This window comes from Ammodytes marinus (assembly GCF_949987685.1).
Source record: "Ammodytes marinus genome assembly, contig: scaffold_243, whole genome shotgun sequence".
NCBI lineage: Eukaryota > Metazoa > Chordata > Actinopteri > Uranoscopiformes > Ammodytidae > Ammodytes > Ammodytes marinus.
Genome location: NW_027648152.1, coordinates 26045 through 50682, shown reverse-complemented (window position 1 = coordinate 50682; position 24638 = coordinate 26045). Strand labels below are relative to the sequence as shown.

Here is a 24638-nt window from a genome sequence, read left to right as displayed (position 1 = left end):
CGTCGCCATGCTGCTGACGTCATACACACCGCGGCCATGTTAATGACGTCACGGTAACGCCCCCTGAGGTCTGAGTTACTAGTTAAAGGTGCAGGCAGTGAATATCTCCTGTCTGTACTGTGGTAATACACAGCCCAGGCTCTGTAAGCCTGTCTGTGGTAATACACAGCCCAGGCTCTGTAAGCCCGTCTGTGGTAATACTCAGCCTGGGCTCTGTAAACTGGTAGGCCAATGTAAACAAAGGGGCCGCCATAGCTAGCAACATGTGCGTTTACAGAGCCTAGGCTGTGTATTACCACTGTGTGTTTTTCCAGTGCACACAGGACAGACAGGTAGACAGACAGACAGGTAGGTAGCAGAGGAGATATTCACTGATTTTTACTTAAAGTGATTTTGACAACAAGCGTTCTCCAGAATCACTGACTTTGTGACTCAGTGCTCCATCCCTAAACATGAGGCACAACATGAGTATATCCCCCCCCCCCCCCCCCCCCCGTTACAGTAGGCTTTAGGGTTAGAGGGTTAGGCGCTGAATATCACATGTAAAAGCTTTTGTTCACAGAATATAACTGTCCACTCATTGACTTGTTTATGTGATTCGCGGCTCTTATTTTGGTAACTTCCGAACCCAGAGCAGACTCCCGCCAAAAACAGACCGAAATGCGGAAATGAACCGGATGTTTTCATGAGGCTCGCAGCAGCAGCAGCAGCTAGCTTTAGCCTCGGTAGCTTCTCATCAGTTTTAGGGTTTGATTGACTGATCGTTTATTGTCTCGTGACGGTGATAACGGCCCGGTACCGGCTGCAGCTCGTCCGGTAAGTAGCTAACGGTTATCATCTGTGTCTAAAGCCTAATGACGTCATATGGGTGTTAGATTAAAGCAGAGTTTATCTGTTAAAGGACCGGCTAGTTTGAGCCCGTGTTCTCTCGGTAAGGAAAGCGGTTATAATATGTTCTATCTGTGGGACACACACACACACACACACACACACACACACACACGGATATTAGATAGAATATGAACTGGCTCGGGCTGGGGTTTGAATCGGATCCAGTTTCCCGCTTCAGAGGAAATGTAAACACTGTGTGAAGCGGACAGAACAAAACACAACTCTGTTACTGCTGCGTGTGTGAGAGTTGTAGATATTTCATCAGGACCCTTAGTGGGGAGGCTGCTATGACACATAGCCTGTACCCTAAAGTGTGTGTGTCTCTCTCTCTCTCTCTCTCTCTCTCTCTCTCTCTGTCTCTCTCTGTCTTTCTCTGTCTTTCTGTCTTTCTCTCTCTCTGTCCAGGCCCTGAGAATGGAGAGAACAGAGAAAGAGGAGGAGAGAGAGAAGGAGGAACAGACTGTCTCTCTCCTGGATGTCTTACAGGAGGATGAGCAGCTGGAGGACGAAGCTTCAGCTGTTCTGGCAGGAAGCGACTCGGACCACTGCTCCTACCCCGAGGTACACACACTCTGCTACACACACACACTGCTCCTACCCCGAGGTACACACTCACTGCTACACACTGCTACACACACTGCTACACACACACACACACTGCTCCTACCCCGAGGTACACACTCACTGCTACACACACACACTGCTCCTACCCCGAGGTACACACACTCTGCTACACACTGCTACACACACACACTGCTCCTACCCCGAGGTACACACTCTCTGCTACACACACACACTGCTCCTACCCCGAGGTACACACACTCTGCTACACACACACACTGCTCCTACCCCGAGGTACACACACTCACTGCTACACACACACACTGCTCATACCCCGAGGTACACACTCACTGCTACACACACACACACACTGCTCCTACCCCGAGGTACACACTCTCTGCTACACACTGCTACACACACACACACACTGCTCCTACCCCGAGGTACACACTCTCTGCTACACACTGCTACACACACTGCTACACACACACACACACTGCTCCTACCCCGAGGTACACACTCTCTGCTACACACACACTCTGCTACACACTCTGTGCTACACACTCTCTGCTACACACTCTCTGCTACACACACACACACACACACACACACACACACACACGCACACACGCACTACATGAAATATGAACATTAATAAAGCTATTGAATGTTACGTGAAGCAATATGTTATTTGAATATGTGTCTCTGTCATGTCTCTCTCCCTGCCTGTCTCCCTGCCTGCCTGTCTGCCTCTCTCCCTGCCTGTCTGCCTCTCTCTCTCTCTCCCTCCCTCCCTGCCTGCCTGCCTGCCTCTCTCTCTCTCTCCCTCCCTCCCTGCCTGCCTGCCTGCCTCTCTCTCTCTCTCTCTCCCTCCCTCCCTGCCTGCCTGCCTGCCTCTCTCTCTCTCTCCCTCCCTCCCTGCCTGCCTGCCTGCCTCTCTCTCTCTCTCCCTCCCTCCCTCCCTGCCTGCCTGCCTGCCTGTCTCCCTCCCTGTCTCCCTCTCTGCCTGCCTGTCTCCCTCCCTCCCTGCCTGTCTCCCTGCCTCCCTGTCTCTCTCCCTGTCTCCCTCCCTGTCTCTCTCCCTCCCTGCCTGTCTCCCTCCCTCCCTGCCTGTCTCCCTGTCTCCCTCCCTCCCTCCCTGTCTCCCTCCCTCCCTCCCTGTCTCTCTCCCTGCCTGCCTGCCTGTCTGTCTCCCTGCCTGCCTGTCTGTCTCCCTCCCTGCCTGTCTCTCTCCCTGCCTGTCTCTCTCCCTCAGGGCTATGTGAAGCGCCAGGCCTTGTACGCGTGTCTCACGTGTTCCGGGGCCGAAGCAGCCGGAGTGTGTCTCGCCTGCTCCTACAAGTGTCACGAGGGTCACGACCTTTACGAGCTCTACACTAAGAGGTACGCACACACACACACACACACACTAAGAGGTACACACACACACACACACACACACACTAAGAGGTACACACACACACACACACACACTCACACTCACACGCACACGCACGCACGCACGCACACGCACACACACAGACACAGCGGTTAGTAACACACAAAGACAGAGACACACACACTGTACAAAGATACACACACATAGACCCCGTTTCCACTTGTCTTTAACATGTGGTTTCTGTGATCTGATCACGTGAATAAAGCTCTAACTACAGGTGGAAACACTCTCAAGACGCATTGAGATCGGATCACAAAAAACACATTCGGAGGGTTAGGGTTAGTTGGTTTACGTCTCTTGTGTCCGATGTGTCCGCATTCTAATAGTAGTGTAAACACCAATCAGGGTTTTTCCTGCATAGAGAACATTTTGGCGCCAAAGAAGATTCATCCAGCGAAAATCAGGAGCACCAAAATGATAACATTTGAGAATAAATATAGATATTTAAAACCTCTCCAAATTAAGCCCAATTTAAGTCATCCTTCTTGAGGGGCTGAGGGGCTGAGGGGCTGGGGGGCTGAGGGGCTGAGCTTCTTGAGGGGCTGGGCTTCTTGAGGGGCTGAGGGGCTGGGGGGCTGGGGGGCTGGGGGGCTGGGCTTCTTGAGGGGCTGGGGGGCTGAGGGGCTGGGCTTCTTGAGGGGCTGAGGGGCTGGGCTTCTTGAGGGGCTGAGGGGCTGGGGGGCTGGGGGGCTGGGGGGCTGGGGGGCTGGGGGGCTGAGGGGCTGGGGGGCTGAGGGGCTGGGGGGCTGGGGGGCTGAGGGGCTGAGGGGCTGAGGGGCTGGGGGGCTGAGGGGCTGGGCTTCTTGAGGGGCTGAGGGGCTGAGGGGCTGGGGGGCTGGGGGGCTGAGGGGCTGAGGGGCTGGGGGGCTGAGGGGCTGAGGGGCTGGGGGGCTGAGGGGCTGGGGGGCTGGGCTTCTTGAGGGGCTGGGCTTCTTGAGGGGCTGAGGGGCTGGGGGGCTGAGGGGCTGGGCTTCTTGAGGGGCTGGGCTTCTTGAGGGGCTGAGGGGCTGGGGGGCTGAGGGGCTGAGGGGCTGGGGGGCTGAGGGGCTGGGGGGCTGGGCTTCTTGAGGGGCTGGGGGGCTGAGGGGCTGGGGGGCTGGGGGGCTGGGCTTCTTGAGGGGCTGGGGGGCTGGGGGGCTGGGCTTCTTGAGGGGCTGAGGGGCTGGGCTTCTTGAGGGGCTGGGGGGCTGGGCTTCTTGAGGGGCTGGGGGGCTGAGGGGCTGGGCTTCTTGAGGGGCTGGGGGGCTGGGGGGCTGGGCTTCTTGAGGGGCTGAGGGGCTGGGGGGCTGAGGGGCTGGGGGGCTGAGGGGCTGGGGGGCTGGGCTTCTTGAGGGGCTGAGGGGCTGGGCTTCTTGAGGGGCTGGGGGGCTGGGCTTCTTGAGGGGCTGGGGGGCTGAGGGGCTGGGCTTCTTGAGGGGCTGGGGGGCTGGGCTTCTTGAGGGGCTGAGGGGCTGGGGGGCTGGGCTTCTTGAGGGGCTGGGCCATAACTTGAATTTCATTTTCGATTACTATTACGGCTTCCCTCAATCATGAAAACAAAATAATCGTAATTAAACTATCATTGTTCCGCACGCCGGGGCATGCAGGCTTGTAAATGCAGCGAACCCTTTCAGCTCGGCCCCTCCCTCTCCTGATAGTTCAGCTGGTCCACACAGTGACACAGCGGTTAGTAACACACAAAGACAGAGACACACACACACACACACACACACACACACACACACAAACACACAGAGACACAGAGGTTAGTAACACACAAAGACAGAGACACACACACACACACAGACACACACACACAAACACAGAGAGACACAGAGGTTAGTAACACACAAAGACAGAGACACACACACTGTACAAAGATACACACACACAGACCCCGTTTCCATTTGTCTTTAACATGTGGTTTTCTTGATCTGATCACGTGAAGACAGCTCTAACTACAGGTGAAAACACTCTTGCTCACTCACCCTAACACACACACACACACACACACACACACACACACACACACACACACACACACACACACACACACAGTAGCCTCTCACTCACCCTAACACACTAAATGTCTTCACCAATAATCAGACATTAATGATTTAACGTGTTTCTTTGTTTCTACAGAAACTTCCGCTGTGACTGTGGGAACAAGAAGTTCCCTGAGCTGACCTGTAAGCTCTACCCGGTGAGACACACACACACTGAGACGCACACACACACACACACACACACACACACACACACTGAGACATACACACACACACTGAGACACACTGAGACACACACACACACACACACACACACACACACACACACACTGGGAGAGACACACAGACACACATACACACACACACACACACACACACACACACACACTGACCTGTAAGCTTTACCCGGTGAGACACACACACACACACTCACACACACAGACACTCACACACACAGACACACACACACACACACACACACACACACACACACACACTGAGAGACACACACAGACACACACACACACACACACACACACACACAGACACACACAGACACACACACACACACACACAGACACACACACACACACACACACACACACACACACACACACACACACAGACACACACACACACACACAGACACACACACACACACAGGCCTTAACTTCTTTGTGTTGCAGGAGAAAGACGAGGTCAACTCTCTGAACAGATACAGTCAGAACTTCTCTGGTCTTTACTGCACCTGCAGCCGGCCGTACCCCGACCCAGAGGACACGGTGAGACACTGTCTGTCTGTCTGTCTGTCTGTATGTCTCTCTCTCCCTATCTATCTGTCTGTCTGTCACCGCTACATGTCTACATGTGTGTCTGTGTGTACAAACGCACAAACGCTCTCCATGGTTTGACTCCCGGTGCTGTGTTTGTATAATGTGTGTAGTGTTAGGGTTAGGCTTAGGCTTAGGGTCAGTGGTTTAGGGTTGGGGGCGACTGTGGCTCAGGTGGTAGAGCGGGTCGGCTGATGATCAAAGGGTTGGAGGTTCGATCCCCGCCCTGCCACCTGTGTCATAGTTGTTGTGTCCTTGGGCAAGACACGTCACCCACCTTGCCTCGTGTGAATGTCGATAGTTAGCTGCTGCTATCGGTGTATGAATGTGTGTGTGAATGGTAACGTGGGAAAGGAAAACAGGTCTCCCTTGTAAAAGAGTCTTCGGTCTCAATGGTATTTACCTGTAGAAATAAAGGTTAAAGAAAGGGTTAGGCTTAGAGGGTTAGAGGGTTAGGGTTAGGGTTAGGGTTAGAGGGTTAGGGTTAGGGTTAGAGGGTTATAGGGTTAGGGTTAGTGTAGGCAGTGTGTAGTAATGAATGAGCCATGTGATGGTCTCCGGTCTGCAACCCGTTTCCTTTCTCACATTCAGACAGATCCTCAGTGACATAACAACAGCTGTAATAACTGAGATGCTTCTAGCGTGCAACCCTTCTGAGGTCAAACAACAAACCACTCATGAAGTGACTGATGTACCTGAGCCCCAGGCAATAGGGCAGAGACACCTGGTGGACAACTCATGACATGACAACATATTCACAGCCAAAAATGGCTCTTAAGGCCTTTGCACACCGGGCGCGACGCGAATAAACGCAACGTAAAAGCGAATGTTTTGAAATGTGAATTTTGTCGCGTCTCACTTTAGAAGCGACCTCCCAGAAAAATCGAACTCAGTTCGAAAAAATTAAAAACGCAAATTCGCGATGCGAAATGACGGCGCTGGTGTGGAAGCTTGTATTGACTCTATATACGTTCGTTAATTAACGGATTAATCGCACGAATAAAACGCGCCCGGTGTGCAAAGGCCTTTACATGTTTTTATGTAGGGACCTTAATACACACACACACGCACACAAACAAACAAAGGCTTGGTGTGTCAGCCATGGGAATAATCTGTCTGTCTGTCTTCAGGTGGAGGACGAGATGATTCAGTGTGTGGTCTGTGAGGACTGGCTTCACGGCAGAGTGAGTACTACACACACACACACACACACACACAGACACACACAGACACACACAGACAGACACACACACACACACACACACACAGACACGCATACACAGACACACACACACACACACACACACACACACACACACACACAGACACACACACACACAGACACACACACAGTGTTTCCCCTAGAATTTTTTTTAGGCCCGGTGGTAAGAGCTGATGAAGAGTATGGCGTATCAAATTTCTAGAAGAAATTGACCAAAACGAACCCCATTTGGGATGAGCCTCTTTTGACAGCCTGTTAAAGATGAGGGCATAGGGTTATGCTTTCACATTCAGTACGTTTGTACATGTGGTGTTTCTCACAGGATTTTTAGATCCTGCTGGGTGAGAATGGACCTTCTGGGGGGATCTGGGGGCATGCCTACCCTTTTTAAAGTTAAATGCATCAATCTGGTGCACTTTGAGAGGCGAAATCTGTTTAATTCTGTGCTCTGTAAACAACTGTCATATGTCCTGCCTATAACTATTTCCTGTAATAATTTGGAGACGCAAGCCATGTAAACTGTTGAAGAAAAACATGTGGATTTCAATAAAAAAACAATAAACACTAAGATCTAATATAGACAGGTCCTGTCTAGGACTCATTTCTGGAATAATCTGAATCACCTCACCTTGAAGATAGCCTACTGAATTTTTTTTTAGGCAAATAGCCTTGTTGAAAATAAATAAATTAACATAGGCTACACATCATGATTAGCCTATCAACATGTGTGATACATAAGGCAAATTCCCTATTCCGACCATTATATTTCATCTAGCCTATTTCTCAATTTAAAACATAAAAATAAAGTAGCATTGAAAATACAAAAAAATAAAGCTTGTAGGCCTACAATAGCCTGCTGTTTTCAAGATAACTTAACAGTTAAAACAATAAATACATTAATATGTCCCTTGAAAATAAATGCATGCTTTTCTGAGAATGCCAAAGGCAGTAGCAGTGTGGCACTTCTATAAACTTACTGAAACGAGTCCATGCCGTTTTTTCTGCTCTGTCTCTGCTGTTGATATAGATTGGTTGTGTTGCCACGGCGACGTAGCGATTTTAAGTTTTGCTCAGCACGTTTTCCTGTGCAACGTCCCTGTTACTGAGTCCTTAATATCTCCATAGAGCAGGCGCTGGTTTTATTTTCGCCACTAGTTCAGCGTTTGCTTGCTAGTCATGCTCCTGCTCATTGGCTTCCGTGTTTAACAAGTGCGCACCGAATGCACACGCGCATCGCGCCGCGCGCAGAACACATACACACAAGCAGACACACAGATCAGCTGATGGGATGATCCAACGAGAGGTTGTAAAGACAGGCGCACACGAGGGGTTGACCGACAGTGCCGCGCAGACGCTCGCAAATGATTATGACGGAATCAATGAAAGATTGATTTAAAAAAAATAAAAATAAAAAATTTAAGTCAGGCTGCTGTTGGCCTGGCGGGGGGTCTCGTTGGCCTGGCGGCCCCCCCAGGCCTGTATAATGGTAGGGGAAACACTGCACACACACACATAGACACACACACACGCACACGCACACGCACACACACACACTCACACACTCTGTAATACACTGCAGAGAGTGCTGAGAGGGAACTGTGTATAGCTGAAAACCTTTTCTAGAACTGTAAAACAAATGTAACCACGAATACAGATAAAGCAACCCGGTGTGTCTCTGTCTGTCTGTCTGTCTGTCTGTCTGTCTGTCTGTCTGTCTGTCTGTCTGTCTGTCTGTCTGTCTCTGTCTGTCTGTCTGTCTGTCTGTCTGTCTGTCTGTCTGTCTGTCTGTCTGCAGCATCTGGGCCGGGCGGTTCCAGACTCTGTGGAGACGACGGAGATGATCTGTGAATCATGTATGAACAAGAACCCTTTCCTCTGGAGCTACGCTGCTACGCTAGCAGGTACACACACACACACACACACACACACACACACACACACACACACACACACACACACACACACACACACACACACACACACACACACACACACACACACACACACACACACACACAGACACAGACACAGACACAGACACACGCACGCACACAGACACGGTAAATGCACCTCTTCCCGTGGTAAACACTGCGCGAAAGGGCCACGATTTGCTGTAAATAAATGTTCACATGATGCTCTGCTTTCTGTCGTATTTAGCTGAACAGAGAGAAGAGCTGTGCAAAGCTAGAACAGTTTAGACTCCACTTCACTGTGGCAACACAACTTGTCTATGTACACTAGACACAGACTCTTACTGAGGTAACAACATATATAAGGATCCCCCAACTGGATTAATGCGTTTTTTTGTCCTGCCTAACGCATTAATACAGTTGTGGGAAAATCGTCCTTCGCACAATTTCTTTTAAGGCGTTAGTCGACAGAAAATTCGACGAAAAAGTGACAAATGTTCGTCACTAGAACCAACCGACGAAACTGAAAACACCATAACGGAGGTGATTTTTACCCAGGGGGCAAACTGATGTTACAGACATGGACTGTTGTAAAAGGTTGTTCACCAGAAATTATATCTAGGACCTTCAAGGACCACAACCTGGGTGGACAACCTGGTCAACTAGCTGCTGGAAAGCTACAGGGGGCCGACATAGAAAACCATAAACACGGTGTAGTGTTGCCGGAAGGGAACCAGACGTGGCTCTTAACCACTTGTTGAAAGGGCTACAGCGCCACCTAGCATAGTGGAGACAGCCATGCATCGGACATTTATCCGATTCCTGAAGGGCCATGTATACTCAGACAAGTGACACGGTCCGTTCGAGTGTCTAGTTCGATATATGTCTTAATCCTATCTAATTGTCCCATGTAAACACACTGACAGACACAGATACACACACACACACAGACACATGTACAGACACACACACACAGACACATGTACAGACACACACACAGGTAAACACAGCTGTCATTATTTAACCTGGAGATGTGTGTGTGTGTGTGTGTGTGTGTTTCAGTTCCAGGTGAGTCTCAGGTGAAGCAGGAAGTGGAGTCCAACAGGAAACTCCCCGAGGAGGAAAAGGTGACGGTTCATCTGACACAACGTTATATTTCTATATTTCTATATCTACAGCTCTGGAATAAATGCAGAGTCCACTCCAAATGTTCAGTGTCTCTTGTTTTACTCTTTAGAGGCATATGTTTGAGTAGAATGAATATTTTGATTTTATTCTATAAACTACCGACAACATTTCTAACAAATTCCGCCAAAAATATTGTCATTAAAGAGCATTTCCATGAAGTAATGTAGAGATGAAGATTGAAGAACAATCCAGACTGGTCTCTTAATGTTTTCCAGAGCTGTGACCTTTATGTCTTTGTCTGATTCTGGTATCTGGGTTTTAGAAACTGTCTGATATCATGATTATTATTTAGTCCCGTTCCTCGTATGAATGTGATGGTCGTAACGTATTTTGCTGTATATCAAGATAACCCCGGTCCTTCTGGATTGTGGCTTTTAGAATCGCTTGCCCCTTCGGTTCCAAAATAAAAGCCGTGATCGTCCGTTATTTTCCAGTAAGCAAAAGATAACATAAAGGATCAACATGATCTTTTTCCAGCCAAATATAAAACCAGAAGTCACTGAGGGGTCAAAACACTGTCCCACTTCCCGTCTTGTCTGTCTGACCGTCTGTCTGTCTATCCACCTGTCTGTCTGTCTGTCTGTCTGTCTATCCACCTGTCTGTCTGTCTGTCTGTCTGTCTATCCACCTGTCTGTCTCCTCTCCTAAATACACACAGGTGTGCTCATCAATCGGCCCCAGCATGTCAAAAGATAAATATGTTTTAAATAAATATAAACAGATAACTCTAATAGCCAAATCCATCTGGCATATTAACCAATAGATCAAACATGATGTAATAAAGTTATTGATGATGTAATAAAGTTATTGATGATGTAATCATCAGAGCGATGAGGTAATCGATGAGGTCACAGAGCCCAGCTGTAAGCGCCGGAGGGAGGAGGACACCACCTAACCCTAACCGTGTGTGTGTGTGTGTGTGTGTGTGTGTGTGTGTGTGTGTGTGTGTGTGTGTGTGTGTGTGTGTGTGTGTGTGTGTGTGTGTGTGTGTGTGTGTGTGTGTGTGTGTGTGTGTGTGTGTGTGTGTGTGTGTGTGTGTGTGTGTGTGTGTGTGTGTGTGTGTGTGTGTGTGTGTGTGTGTGTGTGTGTGTGTGTGTCTCTCTCAGAGCGATGAGGAGCCCAGCTGTAAGCGCCTGAGGCAGGGGGAGGAGCCTATGAAGGGGGAGGGGCCTATGAAGGGGGAGGAGCCTGTGAAGGGGGAGGGGCCTGTGAAGGGGGAGGGGCCGAGCTGCAGACTGAAGGAGCTGCAGACCGAGAAAACCGACCAATCAGGGGCCGCCTTCTGGCCGTCGGCATGGCGATCACAGCTCTGCCGCTGCTGCAGCTGCAAGGTCAGTTCCTATTGGTCCAGAGCCCTGTGAGGTCACTGTGAGGTCACTGTGAGGTCACTGGGTTTACATTGTGAACGTTTACAAAAATGTCTAAACGGTTACACGGGCGCTATTTTTCCGTGTACACGTTTAGTTAGGGTGGGGGGGGGGGGGGCAGAATAATGTGTTACCTGCTTTAGGGTTAGGGTTAGCCTACAGCAGCTCATGTCCCCCCCCCCCCCAGGGTTAGGGTTAGGGTTTAGGGCCCACTTCTGAAGTAATTTTCAAAACTTTAGAAAAAATAAAAACTGTTTTTGTTTATTTATTTTTCCTAAGCGGTTACAGGTGTACACCCCTAGTTTACATGGACGATAAATACATTTAACGGGTCAGATGTGTGTTTACATGTTGATGACTGTGTGTGTGTGTTTCCCTGTGTGTAATAATGTGTGTCTCTCTCTCTCTCGCTCTCTCTCTGTGTGTCTGTCTCTCTCTCTCTCTCTCTCTCTCCCAGGACTCCATGTCGCGCTGCGGCCTCTCCTTCCTATTGGAGGAGACGGACACGGTTCTGTCCTATGAGACGAAGGGCCAGAGCTCTGAGCCAATCAGAGAGAGCCGGGACCATGATGTCATGATGTCAGCCATGGACCACCTCAACCGCACGCAGCAGCTCGACATTATCCACGGTAACTCAACCAGGCTAGCATTAAGCTAGCATTAAACTAGCTCTAAACTAGCATTAAACTAGCTCTAAACTAGCATTAAACTAGCATTAAGCTAGCTCTAAACTAGCATTAACCTAGCTCTAAACTAGCATTAAGCTAGCTCTAAACTAGTGTTCGGAAAGCCATACTAGCGTCCTACATCCTACATACTCACCATCTATATACTGCATACTGTCTACTCAAAGATCGATTGTGTATGCGAGGTGCGTCGAAACGTTTGGTGGTGGATACAGGATACAGCCGTGGTTTCCACTCACTGCTCACCACACGCGGAGCTGATGACTGTAAAATGCCGATCCTTTTACATGCCACGGGAGCTGACGGCAGTCATCACAACAGCTGTGTATGTGCCTCCAAGCGCCAACGTGAAGATGGCCATGGCAGAGCTCTATAACAACATCAGCGAGCAGCAGCTGGTCCATCCGGATGCCCTCTTCATCACAGCCGGAGACTTCAACCAGGCAAGTCTTAAATCAGTGTTGCCTAAATTCTACCAGCACGTTAATATTGCAACTAGGGGGATGAACACATTAGACCTAGTCTACACCAATGTAAAAAACGCATACAAGGCAGCACCACTCCACCACCACACCAACTCTGACCACAATGCTGTTATGCTCATACCAGCATACAGGCCCAGGGTAAAGCGGGACAGGCCGGTGGTCAGAGAAGTCAGGATGTGGCCACAGGAAGCTACTCCAGCACTACAGGACTGTTTCGAGACCACACAGTGGGGCATTTTCAGAGAGGCAGCAACACATGGCAATGTTACTGACCTACAGGAATACACTGAGTCCGTCATCGGTTACATTAACAAATGCACAGATGACGTGACAGTGGCCAAAACCATCAAGACTCGGGCCAATCAGAAACCATGGCTAACAGGGATGCTGCATTTAAATCTGGGGATATAGTAGCATACAGACTGGCAAATAAAAATCTGACCCGGGGGATCAGGGAGGCGAAGCGGCTGTACACACACAAACTAGACAGCCACTTCACAAGCGACAAAGACGCACGCCGCTTGTGGCAGGGATTTAAGACCATCACCGACTACAAGCCCCCCCCCCTGCGGATGTGCTTAAACAACCCCTCTCTACCAGATGAACTAAATGACTTTTATGCACGTTTTGAGGCAAACAACAACACCTAGGTACAGATGCTCCCGCCATCATCCAGCGACCACATGCTTCAGCTGTCTGCAGCTGAGGTGAAGCGGGCCTTTGCCAGCGTCAACCCACGCAAAGCTGCTGGGCCAATCAGAGAGAGCCGGGCGTGTTCTGAAGGACTGTGCAGAGCAACTGAAGGATGTTTTTGCAGACATCACCTCGCTCGCCATAATACCCACCTGCCTCAAGTGCCACCATCATCCCTGTCCCGAAAAAGCCGAATCCAGCCTGCCTAAATGACTTCCGCCCTGTGGCCCTAACACCCATAGTGATGAAGTGCTTTGAGCGGCTGGTCATGCAGCACATTAAGAGCTGTCTCCCTGCAAACCTGGATCCCTTACAGTTTGCTTACAGAACCAACCGCTCCACAGAGGATGCTATCTCCACCACACTCCACCACACTCCACCTCACGTTGTCACACCTGGAAAGGAAAAACACCTACGCCAGAATCCTCTTCATCGATTTCAGCTCAGCGTTTAACACCATCATTCCACAACAGTTGGTGGAAAAGCTGAGACTGCTGGAGGTGGATACTGGCACCTGCAACTGGGTCCTGGACTCCCTGACGCGGCGGCAGCAGACTGTCAGGGTGGGCAGCAAAACATCAAGGAAAATAGCAGTAAGCACAGGCTCACCCCAAGGCTGCGTTTTAAGCCCCCTGCTATTCAGCCTGCTCACCCATGACTGCACTGCCAGATACAGCACCAACCACGTCATCAAGTTCGCAGACGACACAACAGTGGTGGGTCTCGTCAGTGAAAACGACGAGTCTGCTTACCGGATGGAGGTGGAGCAGCTCACAACGTGGTGCAGGTCCCACAACCTCGTTCTCAACGTGGAGAAAACCAAGGAGATGGTGATCGACTTCAGGAGGGCTGGCAAACAACACCACACACCGCTGAGCGTGGCTGGGGCAGCTGTGGAGAGGGTCAGCAGCGTCAAGTTCCTGGGAGTCCACCTGGCCGACGACCTGACTTCCAACACCACAGCAGTCATCAAAAAAGCCCAGCAGCGGCTCCACTCCCTCCGGAGACTCAGGAAAGCTGGTCTCCCCCCTCCTCACCTCACCACCTTCTACAGGGGCACCGTAGAGAGCATCCTCACCTACAGCTTCACTTCCTGGTTCGGGAGCAGCAAGGCCTGTGAACAGCTACAGCTCAACAGGATAGTGAAGACGGCCAGCAGGATCATTGGTGTCCCTCTCCCTCTGCTGATGGTGGCCTACCAGCAACGCTGCACCCGCAGAGCCACCGCCATCATTAAAGACCCTCACCACCCCTCACACAGCCTGTTCTCCCTCCTGCCATCAGGGGGGAGATACAGGAGCATTCCCTGCCGATCCAGCAGGATGCTAAACAGCTTCTTCCCACAGGCTGTAAGGCTCCTGAATGGACTGTGCCCCCTCCCCCTCCCTCTCACACACACACACACACACACAAACACCCCCCCCACCACCATTAACTTGACAGCCAGGAAACTGTCGAGGACACTCCAGAACATTCATTTCAGCACTTTACTTGACTGATGTCTGTTTTTATTGATATGTCTGTGTTTGCTTGTTGTTTTATATGAGAGTTTGATCATTTTTAATTATTTATTTTATTTTATTTTTTTAAACACTGTATGACGACCTGGTGAGAAACGGCATTTCGTTTCATTTGAAATGACAATAAAATGAATCTTGAAATCTTGAAATCTTGTTTTCAGTTGAAGTATACTCAATCAATAAAGAATTTCTTCTTCTTCTTCTTGTAAGATTCAGGCAGTTTAGACGCTGTTTAGCGTATAACCGCCCTCTACAGGTTAGATATTGAACTAGATTTTTACATACAGTCCTGTGTTCATCATCCAGGGTTCAACATAACTTTTTTTTCCTACTGGCCCGCCGGGCCAGTGGATCCGAGTTTTACTGGCCCCTTGTATATTTTCACTGGCCCTGCACACACTTTTTTTTTATTCATAATTTAGTGTCAATAATTATAATACCTGTATTAGAAAAATAAAGAAAGATAACCAGATCTAAAGGGAATATCTATACTGTAACAGTATAGATATTCCCTTTAGATTTGGTTATTTTTCTTTTAGTTAATTATATGAAATGTTGATATTGCTCATACACATAATATAAAACCAGGCAAACATATTGAATTAGAAGCCTACAACTGAAAGTATGTTGAAGGGGTCGGCCAGTATTTTAAAGTCCAGTAGTTTGATGGTTGTTTTTATTCTTGAATTTGGGCAGTTTAATGAATAGTTCACCTGCAGAAGTCATGTTCAAACATAAAAAAAAATAAGAGATGAAGGTCTGATCATTCTTTGTGGTGTGGTAGGCTGTTTTTATTACTTTCTTTAATATGCATTAGGGATGTGAATGTGTCGACCGAATGACCGGTTTTCCACTTGCGCTCAAGTTGACTTTAAAAATTGAATAGAAATCCGAAAATCAGTGGGTTATGCCGTTTTTTTAATGGGAGATTTCACCGTGTATGCGAGCGCGCTGCAGGAGTGTCACTTCTCCATGAAGTGTCAGCTTCACAAACTATTGATAAAAAACAATGCAGTGCAAAATATGCAGCATAAGTTAAACGCTCGTCTAAGACTATGACGTTAAATCACTAGAAACACACAATGCCTTCGTCCGATCACAGCAGCGTTTCACCGTGTGATCTCGCCAGCGAGTGAGTGAGCCGCCGCGCAGATGAACTGTGGTTTGTGGCTAAAATAATAACCGGGGATATTCTCCCCGTTAGCGATTTCAATGGGAAAGACTTCCGCGATCTGATTGAATGTCTCGAGCCTGAAAACACAGTGCCAAACTGCGCGACTATAGGAACTGTACAGTGAGCGGAGTCCCTCCGTTCGTTTCTGTCTACAACCGACACAATCACCGGAGACGCATTCACAGCGTTTGAATAACGCCTCTCATTTGTATTACCATTGGGGCTTGGATGCAAATACTGTAACATTACGGCGGCAGATAAAGGAAAAGCGCAGTTATCATTTTCTGCACCTCAACCTCTGCTGTGGGAAGAAAGAAAGGGGGCAGAGTAAGTCGATTGATTTGTCGACTCGCAGGCGGACGGTAGGCAGCTCTGCCAACGGAGCGAGAGTGCGCCCGCTTGTTGCTCCGCCTGTCAAAACGCCAACGCATCGGTTGTCCACTGGCCTTTCATTAAAAAATATATTTTATATTAGGTTTATTATATTGAGTCTTAAATAAACACTGCTTTCATTCCGACTCTCAACGCGCATTTCAATGAACCATGATATAGTCTACAAAAAGATACTGAACTGTGATTGGCCAGTCACTGGCCCGGGCGGGACAGTGACTGGCCAATCAACTTGCCCTGCATATGATTTTACTGGCCCCGGGCCATCGGGCTATACGTTATGTCGAACCCTGTCATCTGTGTTTTAGACCTCTTGTTTTATAATCTAAGTATCTTTAAGAACACTAATCACGTTTCGTGGCGACTCAGTAATGAAACTGAAAGTAGATATAATATCGCTAATAAATGAAAACAGACGGTGAAAACAGCGTCCAAATGAGCTAACATCCTAAATACAATAAACAGTAACATGGCACACTTATTTTTAGGTAAGCTCTAATTGATTATTTATTCATTTTTTCACACGTTTATGTTTTGAGGCGGAGGATCCCTCCGACGCTCTCTGTCCGGCTCATCAGCACTCAGCTGTCTGTGAGTTGAGCTGGACGAGCCGCGGTGTGTGGAACAGCGATCTGTTCTAATCTCTCTCCACTATCAGACTCACTTCACTCATTTCACTTAGTGACTCTAATGTTGTTAGGTATTTATCTTCATCTCTTATCTATTGTAAGAGTTTATGAATGACTGCACGTACAGTTGTCGGATCGCGGACCCCAAACAATGTCGTTGCCTAGCAACTTGCTCGAAAATATTTCATTTTCCTGGGTGGGTAGAATTGACCCAGTGCATTGTGGGGCGGTTGAGTAGGAAAAGTATACAATCGATTCATACCCAAAATCTTCCCGGAAGTTAGTACTCACCCGGGAATTTCTCACATACCCAAACTCGCATACCCAACCGTCACATACTCAAATTGAATTCAAAATGAGTATGAGTAGGACTTTAGTATGGCTTTCCGAACACAGCCTAGCTCTAAACTAGCATTAACGTAGCTACGAGGAACTTTTAAATATTTCTGAAACAGATGATGATTATAAATGACATGTAACAGCAAACAAGACCATCAGCGTAAAAGAATGCCATTTTTATATAGTTTTTCTTAATGTGTGTGTGTGTGTGTGTGTGTGTGTGTGTGTGTGTGTGTGTGTGTGTGTGTGTGTGTGTGTGTGTGTGTGTGTGTTTGTTTTTCAGGCTACAACGACATGAAGACGGAGCTGAAGGATTTCCTGCAGAATTTTGCATCAGAGGGAAAGGTGAGCTGTGTGTGTCTCTCTGTCTTTCTCTCTCTCTCTGTCTGTCTCTCTGTCTCTCGCTCTCTCCCTCTCTCGCCCTCTCTCTCGCGCTCTCTCTCTCTCTCCCCCTCTCTCTCCCTCTCTCGCCCTCTCTCTCGCGCTCTCTCTCTCTCCCCCTCTCTCTCGCTCTCTCCCTCTCTCGCCCTCTCTCTCGCGCTCTCTCTCTCTCTCCCCCTCTCTCTCGCTCTCTCTCTCGCTCTCTCTCTGTCTCGCTCTCTCTCTCCCCCTCTTTCTCTTTCTCTCTCTCTCTCTTTCTCTGTGTAAGTGAAATTAAAACTGTCGGATGAATTTCAAATTTAGGATAATTTATATCTGATATCAGACCCTTCTCTGACCTGTGTGTGTGTGTGTGTGTGTGTGTGTCTGTGTCTGTCTGTGTGTGTGTGTGTGTGTGTGTGTGTCTGTCTGTGTGTGTGTGTGTGTCTGTGTGTGTGTGTGTGTGTGTGTGTCTGTGTGTGTGTGTGTGTGTGTGTGTGTGTGTGTGTGTGTGTGTGTGTGTGTGTGTGTGTGTGTGTGTGTGTGTGTGTGTGTGTGTGTGTGTGTGTGTGTGTGTGTGTGTGTGTGTGTGTGTGCTTAAAGGTCGTGACCTCTGAAGATATCCGTCATTTCTTCGAGCAGCAGAAGAAGAGACGGAGAGACGAGCGCTGACCACTTCCTGTTTCTTCTGTTTTATTCTGAAAGTTTGAGTTTCACAATAAAGCGTTTCCTTTTTAATAAAAACTACGAATAAGTTTTGATTATTTGATTATTCTGAGCTGTGATAGATAGATAGATAGATAGATAGATAGATAGACAGACAGACAGACAGACAGACATATAGATAGATAGATAGATAGATAGCTGCACACTACACATCAGACACATTACTAAACACTTCAATCTGAAAAGGGTTAATGTTAGGGCTCCAACTAGCTCATAGATGAGTTACAGTTGGGGAATCCTTATATATGCAGCTTACCTAAGTAGGGGAGAGCGGGGTTATATGTCACACTAGACACTTAGGGCCCACTCACACTAGTGCCGTTGGCCTGTTCCGTGCTGCAGGAAGATTCAGTACGATTCCCCCCCTCCCCACTCCCCCCGCAGGCCCGTGCTCACACTGCTCGTGGCCTGGGCACACTTGCACCTTGCCTACGTCACCGTGCGCATTTAGGATTTGGAGCATATAGTCTACTTGTAGGCTATACGACTGTTTGTGAATATTTTCATCCGGCCAAATTTGAATCATATATTCCACTTCCACATTAGAGCAACGAGAATCCTTAAGCTATTGTTTTTTTTAAATGTAGCCTTGACGTAATAGGTCGCGGTGGACAGTCTCATATTTGTGCAGCACGCTGTTTATTATTAATATAACGGCCCGTCATCAGACCGTACCGGATGGTTTTATACACATCGATCGCTCTATCAAGTAATCCAAGTCAGAACTTTTTGTATGGGCAGAGATCGTTATTTTAAAGCGGATACGAGTAACATTTAAATATCTTTTAAACAACCTCATGTTTCCTCTGATAATCATAAATTACCTTTAACAGCAAACGAGACCATCAGTGCAAAGAAAGACGTTTTTATATAGTTTTTATTACTGCTTTTGGTCTGGTCGCACACCCAGTCCGATTTTCGGTTCGCTCGTGCAGGCTCTATGGTCACATATCCGTATTGGTTGCAGATTTCAGTGTGGCGCTGCAACGCGATTTGAGAAGCCTATCCCTCCAGGTGAGGGAAGGGGAGCGGGAGCCTTGTTTGAGACAGTTATTTGTCGTCATAATGACTGATAACGGGGCTGAACCATCAAAGAAAAAAAAGAGAATGCAATGAAGAAAAGCGAAAAGGGAGAGTGAGTGATAGGCGGGCGGGAGGACGTTGCCAAGCAACGTGTATACAATTTCACGAGAGCGAAACTAGACTGCTAAATGAATGAGCGGTTGGTACTAACACAAAGTTTGCTTTGCTTCACCATCATCAGATAACCATTATCTGAAATAGTCATTATTTACATCAACAACACAAACACATTACCTCATCGTGATCCATAGTCTACTAACTGCCGTCTCTCATTCATTCGCTTTCTGTGAGGACACAGCTCCGTGAGAGAGAGTAGTTAGGTGACGCTGCTGAATCAACTCATTGCAAGCAGGTGTGTGTACTGACTGGCATTAGTTGATGCAGTGTCAAAACCACTCTCACGGAGCCGAAAAGAGTCCTCACACTTTCAACACACGAACATGCACTATATTGCGCCCTTCTCAGTCCACGCTCACGCGCCTGGCACGAGCATTTGCGACAGCGGGCGTCGTAAAAATACTACCGCTTTTGTCCAAAGGGGACGCCAACGTGCCATCTTACTCGTAGTGCCTTTAAGTGTCTTTATAAAGTAGCTACTGTTTCCTTATCACCGGGCCGCGGAGTCCCACTGTGTGTTGTGTTGGGTTCGTCTCAACCGCCATGCGTAAAGGCATTATGACAGCTGACGGGAGGAAAAAGAAAAAAATCATCTGACGAACGTGAGTAAACACGAACACCTTTTTTCTTTGCTTTCTGCGCTCACCTATTTAGCTCTCTCCCTCCCTCTCTATCCCACGGCACACCTCTCCCAGGTGTGCCGTGGCCAAGGGGCTGTTCCGTGCTGGAATACGGTTGGCGTGGTCACACTAGGCCAAACGTTCTAGACTTTAGTATGCTAATGAGCTTTGGCACGGGGCCGCGGCCCTAGTGTGAGTAGCCCCTTACTTGGGTAACCCGCATACTGTATATAAGGATTAATCTGAAATGAAAAAATTCAACACCGTTTTTTTTGTCTTTAAATCTTTATTGAACTAAATTATAATAACAGCTACAGTCATTAGCAACCAAAGAACCCAACATTTAAAATCCACATATCAGAAAACTAAAAGAGTTAAATCACAGACATAAAGAGCTAGACTCTGTGTTGCATAACATTCTGTACACTGCACTGTATCAGAATGAAGGTATTGAATATTTTTCACCCCCATAGCTAACAACATACGAGTTTACAGAGCCTAGGCTGTGTATTAACACTGGCGTTGTTTCAGTGCACACTCAGTACAGACAGGTAGTGGATCATGAGGAGATATTCACTGATTTTTGACATCAATTGATTTTGACAACAAGCGTTCTCCAGAATCACTGACTACACCTTTAATCTCTGCTGCTGGAGTCACATGATCTGACGCTGTGGTTTGGGATGACATCATCTCAGAAAGAAAATCACACAAATCAGTAAAACGAATTATAATAATAATAAAGATACATTTAATGATAATGTATTTATAGCAACATTCTGATCCAAGAATAAATGTATTAAAGTGAAAATCAAAGTGAACACAGTTAGTAAAAGTTCAGCCCTGAGGAGATCATTTAACCATCTCTAAGAAAAACTCATTTCTGACATTAAAGTCACAGTCAGTGATTCAGATATGAACTGAGTGAAGCCTCGTCCACCACCAACATCTAAACCTCAGGACTGGAAGTTATCTCCCTCCTACACATCACACAGAGACACTGAGGAACCAACTAACCAGACCCCAAACCCAGGATACAGAGGTTCAGTGAATGTGGTGTTGAAGGTGTGGATGTGGATCAGTGAGTCAGAGAAGACACTGTAGAAGGACAGAGAGCCAGCAGGCCAGTCCACATACACTGCTACTCTGTGAGAGACAGAGGAGGAGGGGATGCGTGTTACTCTGTCAGAGACAGAGGAGGTGATGGATGTTCCTCTGCTATTGTGATTGACACCGTAACGACGAGGAGCACCGGCACCATCAGAGCAGGTCAGACTCCAGGACTGATCATTCCATCCAAACCTATTGTATCCCAAGGCATCTTTCCTGCTGATTCCTCTGTAACTCACTGATATAAAAACCAATCCGCTCCACTCGACCTCCCAGTAACGGCGACCAGTCAAACCATTACTACACAGCAGCTGAGAACAGAAGAACTCAAATCTCACTGGATTATTAGGATATCGCTGATTCGCTCCCACACGTGTCACCTTCCTGTTGTTGTCAGACAGTTTGAGGTGTGTGTGTACTGTGTTTGTGTCCAGTGTGAGTTCACAGGAATCTGATGGAGAGAAAAAGACACAGCAGCAGTTTATCATCAGACACCTGAAGGCTTTATTCTGTGTCTGTCTTTTGATGTTCTTCATTTCTATTCTCCTTATTCCCAGGAGCGCTGATCTAATTCAAAGATGGACTCATTAGATTTTGGAGATCAAGGTTACTGTGGCCTCATGTTTTAAAGAAGAATGTCAATGTGTAAATTGACTAATTAAAGGAGCAACGAGGAACTTTTAAAATGTCTGAAAGAGTCAAATTTTTCCTCTGATGATCATGAATTACATTTAACAGCAAACGAGACCATCAGTGCAAAGAATGCTATTTTTATATAGTTTTTCTGCCTTTCTCATGGGTACTCTCACCCAGGAACAACAGCTGGCGTGGTAAAAACACTACTGCTTTTGTCCAAAGGGGGGCGCTAGACTTAACACACACTGAAGGAAAACTTAACTCAAACTGAATCCACACTTACACTTCCTCAGATCATCACGTCTTAACCTCTGCTCTCCACCGAGGTCCATCCTGGAGGAAGAAACACAGTCAGAATGATTTTCTGTCAACATGAGTCCTAACTGCTGTTCAACATGAAGCAGTGTTCCTCAGTTTGTCAGTGTGACAGAGAAACAGGCTCAAACTCATCTGTATCAACTGTCTCCATTCTATCAATGCTGTCTGCCACAAGAGGAAGATGATATATGTTTAGACAACCATTAGTTTGGACCAAGTAATGTTCTATTATGGACACGAATTCTTTAAGGAACAGAAAGTCAGGTTCCTTCAAGAGCCCTATCACTACAAACATCAGAGAATATAAACCCTGCCTCCGCCGGGCTGTAATGACTAAACGCTAACTTCTGCCCTTTGGCTGGAATTTCTTCTTTAAAAGTCTACAAAGTTCTCCTCCGAGTTCTAGCAGGAACATTTGCTTTTTTCTATTATTAAATTCCAATGAGTTGACAGAGCTGAAGTATCTAACTAACCCTAACCCTGTTCATCGCTGGTCCACTAAACACTCAGCTACACTTCTTCAACAGTAGAAAACTAAACTGAAGGGAATTCACTTATCGACTGTCAATCGTAACAAAATGTCCAAACAAGAAGAGAGAGGGTGGAACACTTCACCCTCTGCAGGATGTTCCATGTTGGTACATTGTGCAGAAGCAGAATTGGTGAACACAAATAACACAATGTTGATCATATAAAACTAGCACTACTGAATTGTTTGATGTGTCCACCTACAGAGCTTTGTTGGAGGCCTTGGGCCCTGGCTGAAGAGCCCCCCCAGAAGCAGAGGACTGGTCCAGAGACACTGAGGAATCGGGCCCAAACCAAAACCCAGGATACAGAGGTTCAGTGAATGTGGTGTTGAAGGTGTGGAGGTGGATCAGTGAGTCAGAGACACTGTAGAAGGACAGAGAAAAAAAAAGTTCTATTAAAAGGCACTTCCTGGTTTGAACGGGAATCCAGGGATTTGCAGAAGCAGAATTGGTGAACACAAATAACAAAATGTTGATCATATAAAATGAGCTCTATTGAAATGTGTCATGTGTCCACCTACAGAGCTTTGTTGGAGGCCTTGGGCCCTGGCTGAACAGCCTCCCCAGAAGCAGAGGACTGGTCCAGATCTTCCTCTGTTTCTGGTCTGTCTGGTTTCCTGGAAGCTACAAAGCAACATGACATCAGTGAGAGGATGCTAGTAAACGTTAGTCATGGAAACACTTTCTAATAACACATTTCTGACTTCATGGGATGTTTTATGTTTAACAGCAAAATGTTTTCTGTCCAGTTCATCCATCTGTCTATGAGATGACGTCCTGAAGGGTTTATCAGTGAGCCAGCTGGACATAGCCCAGCTTTCTTTACAAGCCTTCAGGGGACAATCTGTCTATGAGATGACGTGTTGTGATATCACCTGTTCCATCTTTCCATGACTCACCTTCAGGCTCTGAAAGGGGCTCTAATAAATCCCTTCTATTGATCTTGTCCAAAACCATCTTGGTCACTTGAATAGTTTCTGTATTGTAGGTCTGCACCAGCAGATCCACAGTCCGCATCCGGTTTGCATTTTCCAGTCGACTCTGAGCGATTGCTGGAAAGTCGCGAAGGATATTTGGCTTCTGCAGAAACCACTTTAACTTCTCAAAGTCTCCGTCACTTAAATCCTCCAAAATCCCCAAGAGGATCTCTTCTGTACTCGCCATGTTTTCTCTCCGTCAAGATCTGAGAGAAACAAAAAGCAAAAAAATCACAGAGAAAAAGGCTCAAGTGGATAAGGAGAAATATACTTTTAGTTTTTTGGCGGCCCCTTGTGGAGTGATGTAACACAACTGTAGGACTTTCCTCAGAGCCATGAGACAAACATGTCTAAAGTTTGGTCTTTATTCGGTGAATGGTTTCGCATTTATGAGCAAATATTTAAAACGCTACCCTTTCATCATCGATGGTCTTAGCAAAATTATTTGAAATAATAATTATTGTGCGCTTGTGGCCTATGCCAAAAGATGCAGCAGAATTTAGTGCATCTGTGGATAGAACGTTTTTGAATGTGGGAGGTTTGGTGTGGGAGTTTTAGCCCCAAACACATTTTCTTTGCTGTTGTTACAAGATCTAAAGTTTTTGTGGTTCTGGCGCCCCCGTATGGATGAATTCCGTGAAACTGGCCAAGATAGAAAGATGCAGCTCAATTTCCAGAACAAGTGGATGTAAAGTGTTTTAATGTTTTTGAGAACACTACTAAGGATAGCACAAACATATGTCTAAAGTTTGGACTTGATAGCATAGCATTTATAGTTTTGGATTCATTAGCATTTACGTACATGGTAGCTAATGCGCAAATATTCAAAGTGCTACCGTCAGCAATGGTCGAG

The 24638-nt window shown here is 47.3% G+C and overlaps 1 protein-coding gene across 1 annotated transcript; it reads left to right on the top strand.

The window, feature by feature from the left end:
- Positions 1-684: 684 nt before the first annotated feature.
- Positions 685-18355, top strand: LOC307270982 (putative E3 ubiquitin-protein ligase UBR7). Its single transcript, XM_080054869.1, has 12 exons — positions 685-816; positions 1297-1452; positions 2708-2835; positions 5012-5072; positions 5562-5657; positions 6836-6889; positions 8723-8828; positions 9900-9964; positions 11132-11356; positions 11850-12021; positions 17592-17653; positions 18272-18355. The coding sequence occupies exons 2-12, from the start codon at positions 1306-1308 to the stop codon at positions 18338-18340; spliced, it is 1185 nt and encodes a 394-aa protein (XP_079910995.1). The 5' UTR covers positions 685-816; positions 1297-1305; the 3' UTR covers positions 18341-18355.
- Positions 18356-24638: the final 6283 nt, after the last annotated feature.